Source organism: Andrena cerasifolii, chromosome 10, assembly GCF_050908995.1.
Source record: "Andrena cerasifolii isolate SP2316 chromosome 10, iyAndCera1_principal, whole genome shotgun sequence".
In the NCBI taxonomy this organism is placed as follows: Eukaryota; Metazoa; Arthropoda; class Insecta; order Hymenoptera; family Andrenidae; genus Andrena; species Andrena cerasifolii.
Genome location: NC_135127.1, coordinates 11,366,439 through 11,388,078, shown reverse-complemented (window position 1 = coordinate 11,388,078; position 21,640 = coordinate 11,366,439). Strand labels below are relative to the sequence as shown.

The following is a 21,640-nucleotide window of genomic DNA, read 5'->3' as shown; positions in this document are numbered from 1 at the left end:
GGGGAGGTCGTGTTACGAGGCGATTGGGTCCAGAACTATAAAAACGCATGGGGGCATCGGATGCTCGTTCAGTTCTCTCTGCGCATCTGAGTTGGCTTTGGAATACTTCCACTAAGAGCCTATCGTCCAGCACCAAAACAAACATGAAGACCATCTTCGTAGTCGCTGCCCTCTGCTTCGTCGGTGCCCTGGTAAAATTTGTAGCTTCTCTTTGTCAGCGTTCTGCAGCTCGAGCCTGTAATAAAGAAGCAACGGGTGCTTGTTAGAATATTGTACTGCGGAGTACTCAGAATTGGGGATGGGTTTCTTGAAAACCCTTGGAACCTGAAGATCTTTCGAGTTTCGAGAATTTGTATATTGTTACATGATTATACTCTGTTTATCTATGGTCAGTAGATTTATATGCGAAAATTTTGTTCACCGCAGTTCTTACAGGATAAAGTCAGCACTTCAAGTTTCAAGATTTTTCGGATTCAAGAGTTTCGAGAATTTAAAAACTAGGCTCAAACCCACCCCTAGCAGTGATGCAAGATTACGTGTTCTTTTCTGAAAATTTGAATAAAGAAGAAGTCTCTCAAGATTGTTTGTACAACTTCTTGAAGAACTGAGCAGCTGTTGCTCGCGGGTGATTCAATGTATCAGAGAGATAAACAAATCTCGGTGTTTCTAGAGGAATTAAGCGATAACCCCGCCGTTCAATGATAATAACAAATCTAGTAATGTTAGCCAGAATACGTTCAGATATTTCATAATATTAACCACTTTTATATATTTAATTAAGGAAGGATTTCGCCTTGTTGGGCCGAAAAATCGGTAATTCTTTGTGAATTTTTTGTGCAAAAACTGTCCGACGAATTAATTTCAGGTTTGGCAGGTGGTTTTATTGTAGCTTGAGCTATTGTTCTGAATTTTTGTGTGACAGTGAAGAAAAGCATTGCAGATACAGAGAGAGCGTTGAAAAATAATCGGGCGTTGAGGAGAAGTACTGTAAGGGTTATCCGAAACACGAAAAGGAAAAGAGATCTTAAACTATATGAAGTGGCTATGGGTGGTAGTAGATTTACTGCCGTATCTGTTACCGTTCCTTTTTTATTTAAAGAAGTTTTCCTGATTTTGAGGCAAAACCTTTCTTATACTCAAATCAGGGCGATTCATCTTCTTCAAACGGCTATCATTTTAACATTTTTTTTATTTTTCTTAATACATCTACTACCACCCATAGCCACATTCATATAGTTTAAGAATCTCTTTCCCTTTTGTGTGTTTCGGATAACCCTTACAGTACTTTCCGTCAACGCCAGGACCACCCGATTCTTGTTCAACGCTTTCAGTCAGCACTCTGTATCTGCCATCTTTATTCTCACTGACACACAAAAATTCAGGACGCTAGCTAAAGATACAATAAAACAGCCTACCGAATCTCAAATCAATATGTCGCGCCGTTTTTGTATAAAAAATTCACAAAGAATTACCTATTTTTTAGCCGAACAAGGCGCAATCATCCCTTAATTGCTCCCCTTAAACCATAAGTATACTTGAAACAAAGGAAATTCGTGTATTAAGAAGATAAGAATTATAATAACTTTTAATTGAATGGTACCCGTCCTTCGATTTCAATTAGTCAAACTTACACAGATTCCTTTGCACACACTTGGCTTTCTACGGTCGCTCTGTCGCTCAAGCGTGAACATACCTAGCTGCATTTAGAAAAATAGCAAAAATCTACTGTAACACACACACACATCGATCATTGTGTTAATAACAAATTCTCAAATTTGTCTTTCCGTCGCCTTACAAGATTTAAAAAATTAACAGCTCTTCGTTGATAAAAAAAAAACATCAAATAAAGTCGTCTCTAAAAACAGATCATTACTTTCACGATTCAATAATACAATGTCCAAAAATAATAACTGATAACACAATATAGAAAACTATTGAGCATATTGAGAAAACAATCATCAGATATCCGATTCTCTTCGCGGAACAGTTGTCATTTAAAAATAACCATTTAATTACTAACTTTAAAAAGACTTCACTCGCGAAGAGTGGATACGATATCTGTTGATACCGCAGCATTTATTTATACAACGTGTTATATATTTCTTACAGGCACTTACGGACGAACAAAAGGCCAAACTGACAGAGTTCAAAGGTGCCTGCATCACGGAGAGCGGCGTCGACCCGCGTAAGTTGAAGATAACGACGTATACATAATTGCAAACAGTCAAAGGAATAATTAATTAAAGTATTTCGGGGGCTTTAACGAGTCAGGTTCATAAATTTATCGCGGTCTTCGGGGTGCGAAAATTCCAAACTGGCGAAGCAATTTGCAACATTAACGAAATTATCGGAATCGTGTTTCAAGGAGACAGATTATTCAACGATTTGCACTCGAATGCTAGCAATAGTTCGCCAGTAATGAAATTAAGCGATTTTCGTTCCTCAGAGACGGTAGAGAACGCGAAGAAAGGCAATGCTGACGAAAGCGACGAGAAGCTGGCTTGCTTCACTTCCTGTATGCTGAAAAAGATTGGAATCGTAAGTAATCAGATTGTTCCAGTGGAATTACATGCAGAGTGGCGGAAAGTAATGTGTACTTGTGTTACAGCTGAACCAGGAGGGAAATTTCGACGAAGAAACGACCAGGAAAAGGGCACCATCCACTATCGCCAAAGAACAGATTGACGAGATTATCACCAAATGCAAAGACACCAGTAAGTAACAGTATTAATAATTAGTGTCCTCATTTATTCAAGACCTGGCTGTTTCTATCAATGTTTCCAAGCAGAATTTTCAACCGATGAGTTATTAAATCGATGATTAATATTGTTTCAGCCGGTGCTAACGATTGCGAGAAGGCATCTAAGTTATTCAAGTGCTTCAAGGAGCACAAGTCCTTCAATGTACTTAACTAAGTAGCGAAATTGAGAAGCGATGGAACTTTGTGATAAAAGTTTGTCAACACTTTGACGGAATATATCTGCAGATATAATAAATTAGTACATTAGTAGTAAGCAGTACGTGGTGTCTATCTTCCCATTTATCCTCTGTGATGCAAATATCCCTCTATCAAAACTCAATAAAGATAAATCTATCGCCCGACCAATGTTTCTACTTGCCTGACCTGTTACGTAATTTTCTACTTTGTGCTTCTCTCGATTGAAATGCAACAAATACATCTTTCTGACGACATGCAAAGTATTCTTTGGAATATACCAGGAGAAGTGTAGCTAACCGAGCACAGCACTTTAAATTTAAACTACAATTAAAGTCAGTATAAAGGAAGCCTTCCACCGCAGGAACTAATATATCTTTTTTAAAAGATGAGGCCAATGAACAGACTTCACCCCGATACCTTCATACATTATTCATTATTCCTCGGATTACAAGAATAACAGGAAATCAAACGTGAAGAAGAAACGCGTTTACGATGTCCCCATCGTTTCTAAATCAACACTGAAATAACGAATCTTAACTCGTGATGTTCGGGAATTTTTTGTGGAAAATCTAATGCATATTTTTCATAACTGTTTCCGTATTTTAAAAGAATATATATTCAGCAATTCTCGGTAATTTTGTTATAGCAAAATATAGAAAAATGGACGAATAATAGCCACTCTCGTGGAAGTTGCTTTTATAAAGGCACTGTGGGGTGAGCACGATTTCTTCGATCTGGATCCTCTGAAATCAAAAAGTGAAGAAGATTCTGTTAATATAAGATTATCTGGTGCGTGGAGGAGGGATTTTCGTTTCTGATGAAAACTCTGTTTTTAATTAACGAAAAACGAACAATTCAGACATTGAAAAATCGTGGTTCTGCGTTAAACGGCCGTCATTTTGTCTAAAATCAATGTTTTGAAAAATCCTTCGTTCGAGTACCAGATAAACTCATATATTAGCAGAATCTTCTTCACGTTTCGATTTCAGATGATCCAACTCGGAGAAATCGTGCTCGCCCCACAGTGCCTTTATAAAAACAGCTTCCACGAGAGTGGCTGTTATTCGTTCATTTCTTAATATTTTTCTGTAACAAAATTACTGAGAGTTGCTGAATAAATACCCTTTTAAAACAAGCAAATAGTTGTGAAAAGTATACACTAGATTTTCCAGAAAAAAAATCCGGAGAATCGCGTTCTTTTTCGCCTGCAAGCAGCTGTTGACAAAGTTCCTCTCGTTCCCAACTTAATATCAACTTAAACTTGGGGAATTTCTTTCTCCGATAACTTGTCGAACTTCGTTCCCGATGTTGTCCTATCAACGGAAACGTCCTTCGTTTTTCCTACCTCCTACGACAATCTCGTAATTATTCTTTTACGATCACTCGCGATTACTCGCGCTCGTAAATCATGCGGAGCAATAAAGCTCGCTTTAGAAATCCTCGTTGCACCGTGATTTTTCGGATCAACCGATAAGGAATAGTAATCGTAATACACTTAATTATGAATTCCCACATGGAGCTTCTATTTCATGGGCAGAATCTGTAACCAGAACGTAAACGATATATCGGCTAATAAAAATAGGAAATAAAATCTTAACGAGTCCTCGTGCATCCTTATCCTGGTTATTACGCAATTGTCCCATATAAGTAACAGTGTTTTGTTAAAGACAAAATGCGGGGAACTGGCGTTCCGAGGAGAAGAAATGATTGTTATTAGCGCGAAGGAAATCGGAGGCCAGGCGTCGAGATAACGCGAATTGCAATTGCAGCTCCAGGTATAAAGACTCCTGGTGCACGGCGCTGTGGCATTTAGATCGAGGTGTTCCATGGGTACCTTGGTAGTATATTTAATTCGTAGTGGAGCATGAAGACTATCGCCCTGATATTGGCTCTCTGCGTGAGTGGCACTTTGGTAAGATGATTTTTCTGCAAATTGTCCCTTCAAGAGTACAGTAGAAACTTTTGTCATTTTAATTTCCGTCGTTCCTCTTCGTACATTTCAGGCAGCCATCTCGTCGGAGCAGATAATTAAACTGCTGCGTTATAAAGACGAGTGTATGGGGGAAACTGGTATTAACGATGGTAAGTTGAATTAAAATAAGCGTACAATTAATTATAGTAAAAAATAGGAAGAGGCGTTAAATTTGCATAAATTTCCCAGAGATGATAGAAAAGGCAATCAAGGAAGGAATTAATGCCCAGAGGGATAAAAAAGTTGAATGTTTCATGGCGTGCATACTGAAAAAGGTTGGAGTTGTAAGTTAATAAATCCTTGGACCATTGTATGTGACAAAGAAAAGTATGTATCTAATACATAGGTGTTTAACTTTTTGTCTTACCCGGGCCTAAATGTTTAAATAATTTAGAATTAATTTGTTGCAACTATAGTACAAACGTGACGCATATAATAATAAGAAAAATACAAAATGAGCAGAAATTGGGACATTCACCTTATTACACTTATTTTGGCGCAAACAAGCATTAAAAAATAAGAAAAAAATAATTTTGTGTTCTCAAAGCACGTATTAATAAATAAAATAAAACTTCAATTTAGTAAACACATTCTTTTTGTGACAAAAAAAAGTTCCGAACAACGGTACTTTATCAGGGCATCACAGTGGAAAGCCCCCTTGAAAAAAGGAGGGCAACATAAACCTATAACTAGTTTACTAGTGGGGTATTTGACCTTTTTTGTGAAACTAATTTTATGTTCCTATCTGATCTGATATCTATACAACTCACCATCCAAAATTTTCCCAAATGTATGACCAATATTAATTTCGAATAATTTACCATTGGACTATGAACCTTAGTCGCCCTTTATATATTTCGAATGGAAAGTAGCAGAACTATCAGATGCTCGCGAAGCAGTCAACGTTTTAAGGAATCAAGTAGAATCGTCTACAAAAGAGCGAAATTTAATTTTTGATTTTATCACAGATGAACCATGATGGGTCTATCAATTTGGGCGCTGCTAAGGAACACGCACCAGTGAATGTCACCAATGGTGCGCTCGACGACACGATCAACAAATGCAAGGATACAGGCAAGGGCAGCAATATGTGGTTAAACAGATTCTATCGAAGGAAGGATTCCGGCGTGATTCGATTGAAATGTTAAATTTCAGGGGGTGCAAACGACTGTGAGAAGGCCGCCAGCTTTGTGGACTGTGTAATGGACAAACAATTATTCAACGTCTAAGGTACAGAATCAGTATTTTGAGGACACGGAAAAAAAATCAGGCACAGCCTCCGACCTAATTGAACGAATATGGTATTGCTAATTGGTATCAACTGTTTTGTAAACGAAATTGAATAAAATAAATGTAACCATTGGCAAATTTTGATGTAAATCTTTGTCTTCTAATCAACACTGATAATCCTCTGCAATTTGCTGTAAAGTTTTAGTTTCTGATCGACTCTGGTAATGCTTTGCAATTTGTTGTGAATTTGTCAGCTTTTATTCGCTATTAAATTCTAGTGATACTTTGTAATTTTGTGGTGAATTTTTAAGTTGCTATTTGTTATTAAATTTTAATAATGCTTCGCAATTTTCTGGGAAATTTTAATTATCCACGGAACTCCAGCACATTTGCCTCCACTTATAAAAGCAGGTAATTCGATTCGAAAGAATCATAAAACGCTGGTTGGTGAATTAAGTTGTCAGATTTGTCATCGTATTTCTACCTGTTAGCCTTACATAACAGTTAATTGTGTTCTTTTTCCGTTACATTTGTCCGTAGTTTGTAGACAATGTAGACAATTCTCCTCTGAACCCCAATAATTGGAGTTAAGGCTCCCACAGACTGACGCGAATATTCACGGCGGCAGACCTTAGTTGGTCTGTGGGAGCCCTTAATTGCGCGGGCCAAAGCGGAAACAATCGCTGAAACGAATATTTCGTGGGAAAACCAAGAGGACATTAAAAAACAATTTTATTTAATGTCCCACTGTAACGTCGTAATTTGAGGACACGCTTTTGATACTTATCTGCGCGAGGAAAGAGACGAAAAGAATAAACTAAGTGCGTCATATTTAAAATTTGCAAATGTATGTTGTGTAACCAATCGGCGGTTAATTAAATGATTTTGTGGTGAAAAATATGAACTGTGAAGCGAGTATGAAGTGTTGAAGTAGATTATTAATGCTTACCAACGTGACGCAGTTTTCGAAGAAATTACATTGCATAGTGACAATCGATGCTTTCTCCATGAAAAATAATTAACTTCTTCATCTAGTCGAACAGTCGTTTCAAATGCACGAGTTAACTATAGAGTTAAAATGAAATAATGAAAGGAAGTGGCACCCTCATCTTTAAATGATTTATTAGTTGCTGATGCGAGCCTTATCCGATATGTTAATAAATATTAAACTTCATCTGTGTTAAATCGAACGAAAATGTGCGTATGCTTATGAAAAAGAGCGGGAAATTATTTCCTCGTTACTTTCATTGTTCGTTTTAGCTTGAAATATTGGTATAAACTATTATTTATACTTTCGATGATTTATTTATTTATTTATTTATACTCTCATTGCAATACTATATTCCAAATCAATTATTTATGCAAATGTATACATATATATTGCACTTACGTTAAGAGATTAATTAAATGATTACCAAAATAATTACACTATATGTTTTTGGTAATCTATTCTGATAGAAATTTATATCAAAATATATATATTATATTCCCAATTACCTGTTCCTTTCAAATTCCACTGCATGATACCGTGTTCGGCTGCGAAATCGGTTCCACGTTGGACGTAGCACAAAGTAGACAACATGGCCACAAGGGAGACCAATCTTCCTGCGCTTTACGCGGAGTTAAACAAATTAGGGCAAAACGGGGAATACGAAAGGGCCCTGAAAACTGCAAATAAAAGTGAGTCTGCGGATCTACAAACCCGAATAAAATCTTATTAATTTACTCTTAGCATAACCTGTGCTCTGCTTCCTCCGAACAGCATGTACTGAAAGAAAAACATTCTTCAGTTCTAGGGATCGCCCAAGATGAAGAAGCTGCTTTCCAATGCAAAATTATCTGCTGCATTCAGTTGTCCAAATTCAACGACGCCTTCCAATTCATTTTCAGGAACCCGAGGCTCGCGGCGTAAGACCACTCTCTGTTACGATAGCACACTAGTGTTCCTCCGAACCTTCCTGCTTTAAATACCGATCACTCGATTGTGCGTCATGAATTAATAACTGTTTTCTTTGCAGTAACTTGCAGTTCGAGAAAGCGTACTGCTTATACCGCCTGAACCAAGTGCCTGAAGCATTGAAGGTGGTGGAAGTAGTTCAGAATCCTTCGTTGAAACTGAAGGAACTCAAAGCACAGATATTGTACAGGCTCGAGAAATACGAAGAATGCTTCTCCGTGTACAGAGACATTATAAAAAACTCTCATGACGAATACGAGGATGAGAGGGAAGCGAATCTTGCGGCCGTGGTCGTCAACTTGGCAACCGAGGGTTCTGTAAGTTCTGATAATTGAAATTATTCAGACGCGTCGCGATGGTGTCATCCTTTATGCGCCGTTCCAATAGGATTTAGAGGTCCCTGCGTTGCGCGAGGATACGTACGAACTGACCTACAACGCGGCGTGCCGTTTAATCGCTCAAGGCAGCAGAGGAGATAAAGCTGTGTTAGCGGAGGCAGAGAAGAAGCTGCGAACAGCGGAGAAAACGTGCAAGGAGGGTTTGGAGGAAGATGGAGTTGCCGAGGAAGAAATAGAAGATGAGCTGGGGATCATTAGGGTTCAACTGGGATGCTGTCTTCAGCTGCAAGGTCGCGAGAAAGAGGCTCAAGCGCTGTACACTGCTGCTTTGAAAGCGAAACCGGATGACATAGCTTTAGTGGCAGTAGCGAGTAACAACCTTGTGTGCCTGAATAAGGATCAGAACGTATTCGATAGCAAGAAAAGAATGAAGAGCGCTACTCACGATAGTTTGGACCACAAACTTACTTCCAGGCAAAGAAGGAATATCGCTTACAATCAGTGCTTACTGGCTTTATATACTGATCAGGTATAAATTCGATTGCTAAAGTTTTATTGCCATTATCAGCATTACGCTACGCATTTTGTTTGTTCATAGGTCGATCAGTGCCAACATCTTTGCAACAGACTTGCCAAGGAGCATCCCGCGCTAGCTGCGGACGCAATGTTTGTTAAAGCATTGCAACTTGCTAAAGAAGGCAAGGCGAAGGAAGCGGCACAGTTGTTAACGCAATACGCGGTCGGAGAGAAAGAGTTGCCATTGAAGCTCGTCTGCGTGCAGCTTCTGTTAAGCCAGGACGAGAGACAAGAGGCGATTCAGATCCTAGAAAACTTGAACGAAAGGGACAGATCGTTACCTGGTATAGTCAGCGCGCTCGTGACTCTCCACACGGCTGACAATAATCGCGAGAAGGCATCCGCTGCTCTGACGAATGCTGTTACTTATTACAAGAAGAACAAGGCAGGTTTATTTTCATTCGCCTTCTTACTGTTTCATCGCACGATTGTCTTACCCGATATTTATTTTTAGGAAACCACCGCTAATCTGGGAGAATTATGGCGACAGGCCGCAGATTTCTACCTACGCGGTGGAGAAATAAAGGTAGCGGCAGATATTCTACAAGAAATGGTGGATGCTTCGCCGTCGGATAAAAAGACATTGGCGCAATTGGTGGTGGCCTACGTACAGTTCTGCCCTGAGAAGGCGCAACTGCTGTCGAAGCGCTTACCTCCGCTTCATGATCTGGCTGAGACAACTGACGTCGACGGTTTGGAGAGTAGCAATTGGGTGATTGGTACCAAGGTGATCAAGAAGAAGGTGGAACCATCTCCAGGGTATGTTTCTTTTTAACTATCGACAGCCTGGTCGGCCGTTCTGTTCGTGTAATTTCATAGAAGCTGATTTCGTTGTTTTAGCAAACCCGCTGTTGATCTGACGCAAAAGAAACGGAAGAAGCGCAAACGTAAAGGAAAATTGCCCAAGTGCTACGATCCAAATATTCCAGCTGATCCCGAACGATGGTTACCCAGACACGAGCGCAGTGGATTTAGAAAGAAACGAGACAGAAGAAATCGGGACGCTGCGATGAAGGGCACTCAGGGTGCTGCTGCGGGAGCCAGTGATCTCTAGTATGTATTAAAATTATGCACGCATGTTATTTCTCAGTATAAAACGACAGAGTTGATAATGGTTTTCGTCGTGTTACAGTGATATCACTAAGATGCCTACCAACGCTAAACCTTCTCCTAATCCGCGGCATAGCCCGGCCGTGGAGACGTCGGGGCCGCGACAGCAACAGCGCAAAGTTCAACAGAAAAAGAAGAAGAAAGGAGGGAAGTGGTAATCACAATCACATTTGTACTACATCTGATTATTGTACATTAAATATATACTATCTCCGTGCTGTAATCTGCAAAACCGACACTTTTTACCGCTATACACTTGTACAGTGCACAATACTGCCATTTTTAAGGAAAACGTCTGTTCAGCGAAAGATTTTAATCGCCAGCATTCGAGCGAAATGCGATTCGATTGCAAATCGAATGGAAATATACATAAAGAAGCGTGGTACGTAAAATATTTTTTTATTCCTTTTCTCTTCATTAAATCCTCTTGTCAGACCATGACAAAACTCGGCAATATAACATACAATATAGGTAACATAATTTCCTTGCGTACATTGACTAGGATTTGGCGATACATAGTTTTATTCCTCTGTTGGTAACAATTGTATATAAAAATACAATCTGTGATTTTTCTTTCAATCTGTTTCCCATCATTTCTTCTTCTCTTGATAAATCTGTAATACCTGTGTAAACATCGCAATTGTGCATCAGATTTTAACATCCAAGTAACAGATACAGGTGGCGTAGTTCACGGATGCGACCCTTTACACAAGGATAATGAAATGCCGCGTGATTTCTGTCCCATCCTTCGTGAAACCAATAAATTCTGTGAAGACACGTCTCGATTACATATATCACTGTCGCAGATCGATGTATGTGCACGCAGTCGCGCGTGTAATATGTAAAGAATACCATTAGTTTCTACGATTCTAACTTATTGTCACGTATTCATCATTGCACAACACAGTATTGTTTATCGTTACATAGAAATTTATAACAGAGGCAACTGTCGAGGTACGAATAACGGTATCGTAAAACGTCTCTCTATTTTCTTTTGCTTACGAAGTATTCTAATGTTCGGGCTGTGAATCGCCTTAATCTCAGACATATTTAAAATACTCGATACCCTCCCATTAGCTCAACTACTTCAACAGGCACGCTCGTTCGACTGGTCTGGACATATTCTGATATGCACATATATATATGTGTGTGTGTATATATATATATGTAGAAAGTAAAGAAACACTGGATACTCATTTACCAGCCTTAAGCAAGCATATCCATCTTACGATGTACCCGCCATGCCGCACTCATCTATTGGGAAGTTATCCCGTGTTCCCAGAAACCAATAGCCAAATCAGTTCGACAAGTTCGTCAAAGATGAAAGATAGATGAGTAAGGCACAAATGCACGTAGATGTGGCGAAGCACATACGATGCAAGTTATTTCCAACGTAATGATAATATATTACCAACAGATAATGCTACTTTTCAGGAATTATGCCTTCCCAGACATCCTCTCGCTGTTTATTAGCTAGCCTACGTTTCTCTGAAAGGAAAAATCTTCGTATCACATTTGTCCATCGATCTCCGAATTTATAACGCCTGCAAATGGGTATTTACCTTTAGCCTCGCGTAGTACATTCTTCTCGTGCTCGCGTTCCTGCCTAGCAGTGGCCAATTTCACGCCTAAAGCACCAGTGACCAACCGTCTGGCTAACGCGGCGCAGGTTTCTGGGCGACTTCTGTAAGGTTGCAGAAATTCCGCGCTCCTTCTCGCTTTCGTTTTACTCAAGGCTGTGGCCTCGCTCAGAGGCCTTGTTTTAACAAACGAATGATCCGATCCGAGTACCTCGGCAGCTGGAAATTAACGCGCTGCTAAGTACGTGTTAATTACAACGCGTGCATAATCGTGGTCTGCTTTCAATTACCAACAAGAGGGCTACTGAAGACTCCGAGGCAGTGCGTATCGTCCACCCACTTCAGCTCGAAGCCGCTGTTCTTAAAAGGACTGAAGACAGCCGCCAAATCGCTGGTCTTAAATTCTGACGGGAAATTGTATATCTCTATAACATGAGCAAATTCGTCGCTGGATACTTCGATGTGCTTGGTGTATGATTTATAGTCGCTCTTCGGCTGCTCTATCACAACATCGCCCACTGCTGTTGTTAGCTGAAAACGAAACTACTGTAAAACAAGTTTTAACCCTTGTACGGCGAGAAGAGAAATATAAGTACTTGCCTCTTCTATCAGAGTTGGATCTAAACATTCGCCGTTGTCGTCGAACAAGGTGTCCCAGTCGCATTCGTCTCTATTTACCGTTTTAACAGGCGGGGAAGGCGGCGGTGCAGGCTTGCTTTTCTGCCTTTCAATTTTCTTCACTTTCTTCTCCAGTGGTACAGCGGTTGGAGGGACTTCTTCAACCGATTCTGACTCCTTCAGCGTATCGTCCGAGATAATCAGAACGTCCGACACCATGTTGCGACGTATCCTTTGAGTATTCTTCTTATTCGTTATCTCGTCCTTATTTAAGAGTCTCTCTTTCTTCTTCTTATTATTATTCGACGTTGAAGAAACCGTAACAACGTTGTCCATATATTTATCAGATCTCTCTATATTCTCGTCAACATTAACTTCGCTATATACATACGTTTCAACGGAATCTAAACTATCCTTATTTTCACTAGAGTTACTAGATACTTCCTCCTCTGCAGCAGTCTCCGAAGGAAATGCATCCGTTCTTTCGCGTATTGCGCCCGGGGCGGTCGAGCGGTTCGATTCGTTTGGCACATTCTCTTTAACGTTGTCTGACCGCTCGGACCTTTCTTCGTTGCAAGCTTTCGTGCGAGGTATTATCGGGGAATCCAAGGAGACTTGGTCCTTCGAGTCCGTTTCCAGACACCGACTCACTTCGCATTCTAAGCGACTCAGACACTTGTCGGAGCTTGCGTTTGATCCCTTTTTTACGGACACCGCATTCTGAGGCCTCTCAGAATCCGGTTCTTTCGGATTTCTATTTGACTTTGATTGTCCATGAGAAACAGTGGGCGATGTCAAATTCTCTTTCACCGTACGATTCGTTCGAATAGGCTCCACGGGTTGAGGACTTCCTTCGGTCTCCGCGCTTCTACGATGCCGTGGAACGTACACCGCGCGATTTGGCCTTCGCTGACGAGGAGTCCTTAACAAATAATGCAAGCTTGGTGAAACATGTAAGGCATTCTTAAATCTTGAATTCATATAATAAATATCATTAAGGGGTTACACCACCCTGAGACGCTCGAAACTATACGATTTTTTTTTTACAGATACTATGAGGTTGAACATTATTTCTAATATGTATACCAAGTTTGAAATAAATCGGACAAATAGTGTTGCAGATATTTGATACACCGCTCACGCGGAGGAGCTCCGCGGGACAACAAATAACTCGGCCATTTTTTAATTTTTCTGTATAGTATTTATACAATATATGCACTAACACGTGCTGTACACATAAGAAGTAAAGAAATCATTTGCAACCTCAGGGTGGTGTAACCCCTTAAGAAATATAAATAGATAATTAGATAATTCATGTTGAAATAAACAGTGCTTGTGTTACTGATAGAAATTATTTACGATTTCTTACTTTACAGTAGAAGATGAATCGACAGTTGGTTGCGTTTGAACTTGGTCCGTGTTTGCTTGAACTTCACTTCTTGCTTTCCTAGCAGCTGGAGGCCTGTAAATCTCAACCGTAGGGACTGACTTCACTGCAACGTTAAGCGAAAACAGAGCCATTTTAATTGACCATTCGCGATCAGTAGATTGTTAGAAAAAGTTTCTATCTTTCAATTACCGTGTCTCTGAACTCGTACATGTTCTGGCGAGGCGGAGGGCGATCGTCCTCCTTCGACGCCCATCTCGTGCAGCGTGTCACTAACTTTCGCGCTTGAATTGCACTGCACACCATTCAATATCGGATCCCTTGAATTACAAAGACAATACAATTAAACGCCGCTCAACTCTCTTTGAATATTTCTCGCGGTATCGAACGGGTCTTCGGGGCATATCCGGATGACCCGCGACGCGACCTTGAGCCGGTCAGTTTCACTTTCGTTCGCTACGTCGTAAGAATTCCACTGCGGTAGACTCGTTTCATAATCGCATTAGGCCCGTGAATTTCTGATAAATCTGACACAATTCATAACCCGTCCCACTTTCGTAAAATCTGACTACCGATTAAAACTAAACTTTGCACCTCCATCGCCACTAACAGTAACCTCTTGCATAAAGTATTCAAATAGAAATTTCCCGGAACCTCCAGCTCCCCCAACGCTTTACATAAGAAGCATAATAAAAGAAATTAAAAAACTGTACGCACAATCGTTACATAAAAACCATTCGCTTTACCGCCAGGCGCGTGATACAATTTTTAAGCGCAGCATACACTCAGCGATACAGACTGCATTATCAATGTTACAAGCAGAGTCGCATTCTCGGAATTCTTACCGACCGAGGGCGAACAATAGATCTGACTGGAATTCGCGGGAACCGATAAGATACGACTGCGCGCCACGTTACTGGAATGAAGCGTAGCACTGCAGCACGTCCGGATACCTTATCACGTCACTTTTGTAGCAGACGACGGTTCGCCTGGCGGAGCCCTGGCCGATCGAGAACGTGCGCAGATCGATGAAACGCTCCTGCACCAGTTGGTGTATGATGAACCTCCGATAGCTGTTTACAGGCGGAAAGACGAGTACCCTTGAAAAAGTGAAAAGAACACGTTACGATCGCGGCTGAAAGTGAGACTGGACTGACGGCGGACGGCGGTGAACGTAACCGCCTTGCCCCGGGCCGCTCGGCCTCGCATTTACCGACGGATAAACGCCGGCTGACTTTTACATAACGTTCACTTTCTCCTTCGTTTCCTCAAATCGAAGGCATCCCCGCATCCCGAATAACGTTTTGGCCGCATTCCGCGTTACGACCCCGTTAACTTTTCACGTAACCATGGCTCCGCGCGCGAAACCGGGCACCGTTGTGCTCGGCATTATAAAATAATGGGAGATATAGCGCGGAATGCAAAGTAGAATTTTGTGCCTGATAATAATTTTACTTCTGACAGCTACGTTGGGAAATATATTACGAAACAGAGAAGAGAGGGATATTGGAAAGTGCGCAAAGATTTAAGGGTGATTTGAATTTGGCACCTTCCTTTGAATCGTGGATGGTGGCGCCCCACCCGCTGTGGTGGTTGCGAATGAAACTAACTTCTCAGTACTTCCGGTTGAAATTCAAATTTTTTATAAAATTTTGAGGATTTTTTGTTTTAATATATTGAAAGATCGAAGCATGTTGTATTTGTAGTCTTCCTAGCTTGAATAAAAGGAATCGGAATCGTGTTTGAGAAGCTTTTACGAAACGTAAATAAACGATTTCACAAGGAGGCTCGAGGGGAGATAGATTTTCACCTTTAGCAGTGTTTTACGTTATATGGTAGTTAAATTACATGTTCAACAACCGTTCGTGTGGAGCGAGGCGTGTAGCGTGGTAAATCGGTTACATCTCCCTCGTCCTCTCCTTATGCTTAGACGAGAGTCGAAGGGAAAAAAGAAATCGACATTACCAAGGCGAGCAAATCGACCATACCCCTCTCGCGATCCGGCCGTTGGATCGTACTATCGCGAGTTCGATCTGTTAATTACGTCCGACGACGACCAAATCGACAAGCCTTGAACTACAAAGAAGAAACAGAGTGCTGCCTCGTAAGCGTTGCGTGGTTCACGTAATCACGCGTGCTACGTGAGCGGCATACGTCAAGTGTGCAACCGCGGCCAATAGATTGGCAATTGTTCTGCAGAAGGCATTTAAAAAACCACCGGTTAGCCTCTTATTCGCTATTTCAGTAATTAAGCAGTGTTGCTCCTAATACTACCGCTTTCGAAATTATTTTCTTCTCTATTATAACATGCAACAAATTTATGTGAAGTCTAAGTGGTTACGATATTTCTATCAAAGAAGTCTACAGGGTGTCCCAAACATTTCCGTACGTAGAAGTATTTATTGAAAAGGCACAACAAAAATATGAAACGTGAAAGGCACGATAATACTATTTCTATTAATTTAATACAGGATATGGCGAGATACGTAATGCTCATGTTATCTGTTGCTATAAGGTATGTTTCCTGCTTCTGCTGGTACATGGTAGATGGTATCGATAAATAGGGGCGACAATTCGAAACGTGCAGGTAGGTACGACGTTTATTCACGTTTCACATTTTTGTTATAACTTTTTAATAAATACCTTTACCTCCGAAATCTCTGAGACACCCTGTATAGTCTATTTCGGAACGCAATTTGAGAGTAAGCTGTATCGGGATCTTAATCTCTAACATGTAGTCCACCGCTTTCGTTAACAACTGATAGAGATAATACGTTCCATTAAACTTTGCATTCCGTAGGAATTTTCTTTCACACCAAGCGGCGGATGTAAGTTACGCTGCCTGTGACGGTCTATTTAACCAATATCCGCTACTTAAGAATAGTTTTATAACCCAATATCGGATGATAAAATAAAAACCATTCACTGGCTAACTGCTCGTTTATTTTCCTTCGGCAAGCTGCCAGTGCACACTCGCGTTTCTTTTATGTTCCCGAAAACGTTATGCAGTTTGCTAAAAATAGAGGGGTGCCGGGGAAGGAAGGAAAGAAACGTGTCGGCGTTCGAAGTACGCGGGCCACGTAGAAAAAAGCGTGGAATCCGGTAACGTAACGGGAACTATGATCGGAAATACGCAAGAGCGGTTACGACCGTCGCCTGGAATATGATGATATCAGACATTTACCTTCAGACCAAGATATTTATAAACCCCGTGCTCGGGGACCGTAAAAGAAGCGAATAACTCGTTGCACGCATTTCAGCGGTTGTAGGGTATCGCCTTAACTGTTCCTCGAGGCCCTAAGGACTGCCTTAATCGCCTTCGAATCTCAATACAACTGCACGTCGCGGGTACGGACCATTTTAACCTAACCCAACCACGAGCCACGTAACGGTCACCCTAGCCGCTTGCGATAGAATCGCGTATTGTCGGACCAATGATATTTACGATACGTCCTATCTCGTATTTCGCCGTTTCAATGACAGACGTCAGATATCCGAGTTATATTCTTGGAGGCAACAAGTTCACCGACCTCGCCTGGGGGGAAAGCATTACGATTTTCACGGTGGTAAACATTCGTAGAAATCGAAAGTGATGGTCAACGTTCGAAAACATGTTGCGAGAAACTTCTGATCTAACCTTTAAAGGCGCGTCGTTGCATCAGGAAACGTGATCGTTTGACTCCTACCTTTTCCGTCTCTTGTCCCTTGAAAACAGAGTCACGTCGTGCTCCACTTCCTCGGAAAATAGGCTGTTCTGTAAATTCATTTATTTACGGAACTGCACGTAGGACACACACAAAAAAGCACACACTCCTCGAACGAAAATCATCGGAAATTAATCAAGACAAATGTGTTTGCCCGTGCTGCCGGACAACAGCAGCAACGCTCTCTGTAGTTTAGCAGCGCATTGACCATAAACTATCCCACTATGCGCCGCGCGTGCGCTGTCGTCGTTCAACTTGCGCAACAAGGGCGCATGCGTCGACTCATTTGAATCGCGCTCGACGTCTGCGCGTGCGCGGTAGTTTGGGCATTAGTGTCGGTCTATTTGACAGTGTCGGTCGCGTAGTAGTTTCCTGTGCATTTAGTGGGGACATTAATGTGTTTTTGATTTTTAACTATTAATTTGTGATTATTGTCATCTGGGACAACAAGCTCTTCACGTTTCAGGTATTTGAAACTTCTTTTTCTGAAATATTCGAAAAATATGAGCATTCGAAATATGTGGATCTTAACGGAGATTTAGTGGCGTCCTTTTGTCACAGAAACGTATATGAATTGTTCAAATTGAAGTTTCAAAGATTATATAATGCACATTGATTGATCTTGATCGCTTTCTTTCAAGTGGTATTATTCGACAAGGTCTCTTCGAATCATTTGATCGAAATTAGTATTCTGTCGATGGCTTGCTACGACGTATTTCGTGATCACATAGTGTTAGATAATTTTGAGGTCGTCTTACGATTTTTTATTGCCTAATTTAGACATGGGGGGACAAATCGGTTCCCTTAACCCATTTCTCTTGTAATCAGATCAGAGAAATACTATTCGTTAAGTTTATTCGGAATAATTTCTTGTCGTTTTTCAAAATTTTCGGTGGAACTCTAGCTTTCGTTCGTTTGCGACGCCATTTTGATTTAGCAAGTTCGTATATTCAAAGCGCGGTATTTTTAAATTGCGATTCATGGCAGCTTCGTTCTAAATTGAACTTACTAAGAACAAAATGCTGTTAGACCATTTCTTCCTCAGACAACTTGGTTTTATATTAGTTAATTAAATCGATACTGTACAAAACATATTTATTTAATAATTTATGGAGATACACACATAGTGTACAACATACAAGCCCTAGCATTCATGAAATGCTGCTACTTTGTAAAGTCAATCTCATTTCATTTCCCTAGAATATTTATATACAATCACACGGTTTTCGCTTTACATTGTCCGATGAAACAAGTTCATTTACTACAAAGCGAGAAATGCCCCGCGTTTCGCTCAATACGCGTCGTTGTCCTTATCAAATCACCTCGAGAAAATATGTCACATCTGATAAAATTCTTTTGTAGCCCGGCATTGAGAGAAATTCGGGGCCGAATTAGAATGTGTACAGTGCATAGACATACAAAGTTAAAGGGGTCCAGACTCTCGCATTTAGACCCAGTTTTCTTCTTTTTGTTCTTTTTCTTTTTAACCCCCGCCCCTCCACTTCCCCCTCGCCTAATACAAAGCTGCGTCTACGCGCAATGTTATCCGAATTCTGTCAAAAATATTCTATATACAATCGGGGTATGTATAAAAAAAAGTTCGCGGTCTTAAGATTACGAAGAAGGGCGACACTTTGTTCCGTTTTGTCGATTACGAAAAAGCAACAGACCTTCGTTCGCGAAAGACACTAATCGGCGTTTTCGTATCTCAGAACAAAGAATGCTCGTGAAAAGAACACTCAAGGTGTCCCACGTCGCGACCGGTGGCGTGGAACGCTGCTAACCAAAACGTTCATAAGCGACGTTTTGCGACACTGCCCGGGCGAACGTAAATCCTCCTCCCTCGCGCGTAGTGCCACATTCCGTTCATTGGTCTACTTACATTTACACAGATTCACATACGTAAAGAAGTAACGCACCAAATTCGTAAGAAGGGTTGAGTTAATGTAACTCACTTGAGACGCGCGCGCGAAACCATTCGAAACGCTAGACAGAGAACAGAAATGACAATCAAGTGTATAAACGTTGAAATCCCTATTTTTACAAATACATCGTGCTAATGACTATTGGTATGTCTGTTTAAGGTGATACGGTAGGAAGATACAAGTCTAAAAGCCGTCCCCCTGTTTGCCGCAAGAAATCCGTCCCCGCTTCGGAATTCAATTCCGGGGGAATCTTGCCGGCGCGAGAACACAGAAATAAGTACTACAACGGGGCAATATACGAATAGAACCAGGAAACGTACAAGGTAGGTACAGACTCTTTGTGTGTTTTCGTTTCTTCATCGCGTATCGAACACAGAAACAGCAGCCTTAAATGTCTATTCGTGGTCTATACTGTAACCTTAAGGGTGGGTCCCGGAACCTCCATCTCGTTACATAAACAAACTTTAACGTATGGTCCTTACCTAAGAGTTCGTCATTGCACAAAATATCAATCTGTAGGAAGCACAAGCGATTGATTAGTTATATACCTTCACAGGAATGCCGCGGCGTTTTACTTACATCGCGATATTTCTCCATCCCGTTTAGAACTTTCTTGGCAATAAACTTTTTCAAGTGCGTAATAGTCGCTTGGGCAGAGCACCTAATGAATCTCCGTTTCAAAGTCTTCAAGCTTGTATTTATGCATTCCAAACACACGTTCACCTGCAAAGAACGTTCATCGATTAGTATCGCGGAGGGATCGCTTGGAAGATCCTAGTACTATTTCGAATATTTGTACTTGTTCGTCGGTGCGGTGGTAGTCTGATTCCGCGTGCGCGTCCGCCGTCGCTTTCTCTTCCTCTACTTCTCCCGCATTTGGTAGGACGTCTTTCGGGCAAGGCAAACCCCTCGCTCTATAAAATTCCCTTTCCCTCTTAATCTCGTCTGAAAGGAAACTTTGCTTGATCAAACATCCGTAATTCGCCTGAGCCACAGCTGTCGTTGCTTTATTACTATTCTACAAAGCTACTGACTCTCTTGAAGATCAGGAACCAATTTGTAGACGATATCCTGCATAGTTCTGTCGAAGCTTATATACTGGAGCGGATGTGATTGATGTATCACTATTTGGCATGTCGGGCAGGTGTGCTTCTCCTCCAGATGTTTCACTAGGCAGCTCTTGCAGAATGTGTGCAAACATTCGGTGACAGTGGTAGCATCTATCAAATAGCCTCTGCATATCTTGCACGTTATGTGACTGTTCAGTGTCTTCAACTTGATTCTCCTCTCCATTGCACCGGTAATCACCATTTAATAAATGTTGCTACCTGAGACAGCCCACGCGGAACACCAATGAATTACAGTGGAGCGAGATCGCTCCGAGAACCATCTCGTTCTACGACTCAGACCATGTACGGCAGTCCGTAGCGTTTTTATACACGGAATCAGTGGAGGAACATTGAGAAAATAATGAAATTAAGGCAGTATGGTAGAAGGGTTGAAAAGCCTGTAATCTGCGAACTTGATGGAAGCTTTCGTATCGCCGAATGGTCGGACGTGTCTGCCGCGTATCGTGGAACGAGATAAATGGCATTAATTAACGATTGACAAGAAGGGGGAGATTTCTGTGCCGTAGAAAAAGTGGGTTATCGAATTCTAACCTGGATCTCGAGTGTAGTACGCAACGGCGACTGTCACTCGTGTTATTCGTCGGGAAATTTTGTGTAAACGGACCGCACGATCCTTCGCATCTTCTGTCGTTTGATCGAGGCTAAGTGGAGGAACAGAAAATTAAATGTTCCACTAAAAACCTGTTAAAAACAACTTAGTGTAAATGTGGCTGATGACAACAAAACGAACTGATATCAACGCCATCTGTCGCCGTTCAGTTCACTTTTCTGTGGACACGCGGTCTCGTCAAGTGGTGGGGGGGTTTTGATATCGTCTTTGGATCAATCACGGTCTTAAATAGATTTGCTCATCCATACTAATTAAATTATGCATAGCTTTTTTGCACCATGCATTTTTCAACCTATTTATTCCCTCCGCGGTGCATTATTCAGTTCCATATTAAGAGCACGATGAATAATGTTATATCGATGTTAGAATTTCCGATCGTCTGATTTCGTTAGCCCCTTATTATGCGGTTATTATTTATGCGTTCGTTTTGGATTACTTTTTTCTTTCGTATTATAGTTCGGTTTGCGCGGGAAATCGTTGGAAAAGTTAATTCGAAATTTTACGGATTCGTTTCTCGGATTTTTTAACGCGGGAATTTGAATAGTTCTGCTTATGAAGTCTTTGA

The 21,640-nt window shown here is 41.1% G+C and overlaps 5 protein-coding genes across 9 annotated transcripts; 3 read left to right on the top strand and 2 right to left on the bottom strand.

Annotated features, from left to right (window-relative positions):
- Positions 1-25: 25 nt before the first annotated feature.
- Positions 26-3,014, top strand: LOC143374051 (general odorant-binding protein 56d-like). Its single transcript, XM_076821882.1, has 5 exons — positions 26-191; positions 2,110-2,185; positions 2,447-2,538; positions 2,609-2,714; positions 2,836-3,014. Exons 1-5 carry the CDS (start codon positions 48-50, stop codon positions 2,913-2,915), a joined length of 498 nt encoding a protein of 165 aa, XP_076677997.1. The 5' UTR covers positions 26-47; the 3' UTR covers positions 2,916-3,014.
- A 136-nt stretch (positions 3,015-3,150) lies between these two features.
- On the top strand, positions 3,151-6,290 carry LOC143374052 (general odorant-binding protein 19d-like). The gene is made up of 5 exons (XM_076821884.1): positions 3,151-4,850; positions 4,942-5,020; positions 5,100-5,194; positions 5,879-5,984; positions 6,066-6,290. Exons 1-5 carry the CDS (start codon positions 4,803-4,805, stop codon positions 6,137-6,139), a joined length of 402 nt encoding a protein of 133 aa, XP_076677999.1. The 5' UTR covers positions 3,151-4,802; the 3' UTR covers positions 6,140-6,290.
- A 1,371-nt stretch (positions 6,291-7,661) lies between these two features.
- On the top strand, positions 7,662-10,407 carry Srp72 (signal recognition particle 72). Its single transcript, XM_076821864.1, has 8 exons — positions 7,662-7,820; positions 7,931-8,048; positions 8,159-8,414; positions 8,485-8,964; positions 9,034-9,396; positions 9,466-9,770; positions 9,852-10,064; positions 10,144-10,407. The coding sequence occupies exons 1-8, from the start codon at positions 7,721-7,723 to the stop codon at positions 10,277-10,279; spliced, it is 1,971 nt and encodes a 656-aa protein (XP_076677979.1). The 5' UTR covers positions 7,662-7,720; the 3' UTR covers positions 10,280-10,407.
- A 97-nt stretch (positions 10,408-10,504) lies between these two features.
- On the bottom strand, positions 10,505-17,615 carry LOC143374044 (uncharacterized). 5 transcript variants are annotated; one of them, XM_076821867.1, is made up of 9 exons: positions 17,344-17,481; positions 16,891-17,241; positions 14,660-14,806; positions 13,899-14,026; positions 13,689-13,812; positions 12,302-13,241; positions 11,992-12,232; positions 11,684-11,920; positions 10,505-11,609 (listed from the first exon to the last, which is right to left on the bottom strand). In XM_076821867.1, exons 4-9 carry the CDS (start codon positions 13,960-13,962, stop codon positions 11,545-11,547), a joined length of 1,671 nt encoding a protein of 556 aa, XP_076677982.1. In that variant the 5' UTR covers positions 13,963-14,026; positions 14,660-14,806; positions 16,891-17,241; positions 17,344-17,481; the 3' UTR covers positions 10,505-11,544. The 5 variants fall into 5 exon arrangements, with proteins under 5 accessions (XP_076677982.1, XP_076677980.1, XP_076677983.1 ...); XM_076821865.1 differs by lacking the exon at positions 16,891-17,241 and having other exon boundaries at positions 17,393-17,614; XM_076821868.1 differs by lacking the exon at positions 16,891-17,241 and having other exon boundaries at positions 17,344-17,485.
- An 873-nt stretch (positions 17,616-18,488) lies between these two features.
- Positions 18,489-21,221, bottom strand: L(3)73ah (polycomb group ring finger 3-like lethal (3) 73Ah). Its single transcript, XM_076821340.1, has 5 exons — positions 20,997-21,221; positions 20,370-20,663; positions 20,135-20,280; positions 19,915-20,058; positions 18,489-19,848 (listed from the first exon to the last, which is right to left on the bottom strand). Exons 2-5 carry the CDS (start codon positions 20,644-20,646, stop codon positions 19,723-19,725), a joined length of 693 nt encoding a protein of 230 aa, XP_076677455.1. The 5' UTR covers positions 20,647-20,663; positions 20,997-21,221; the 3' UTR covers positions 18,489-19,722.
- Between the last annotated feature and the right edge of the window lie 419 nt (positions 21,222-21,640).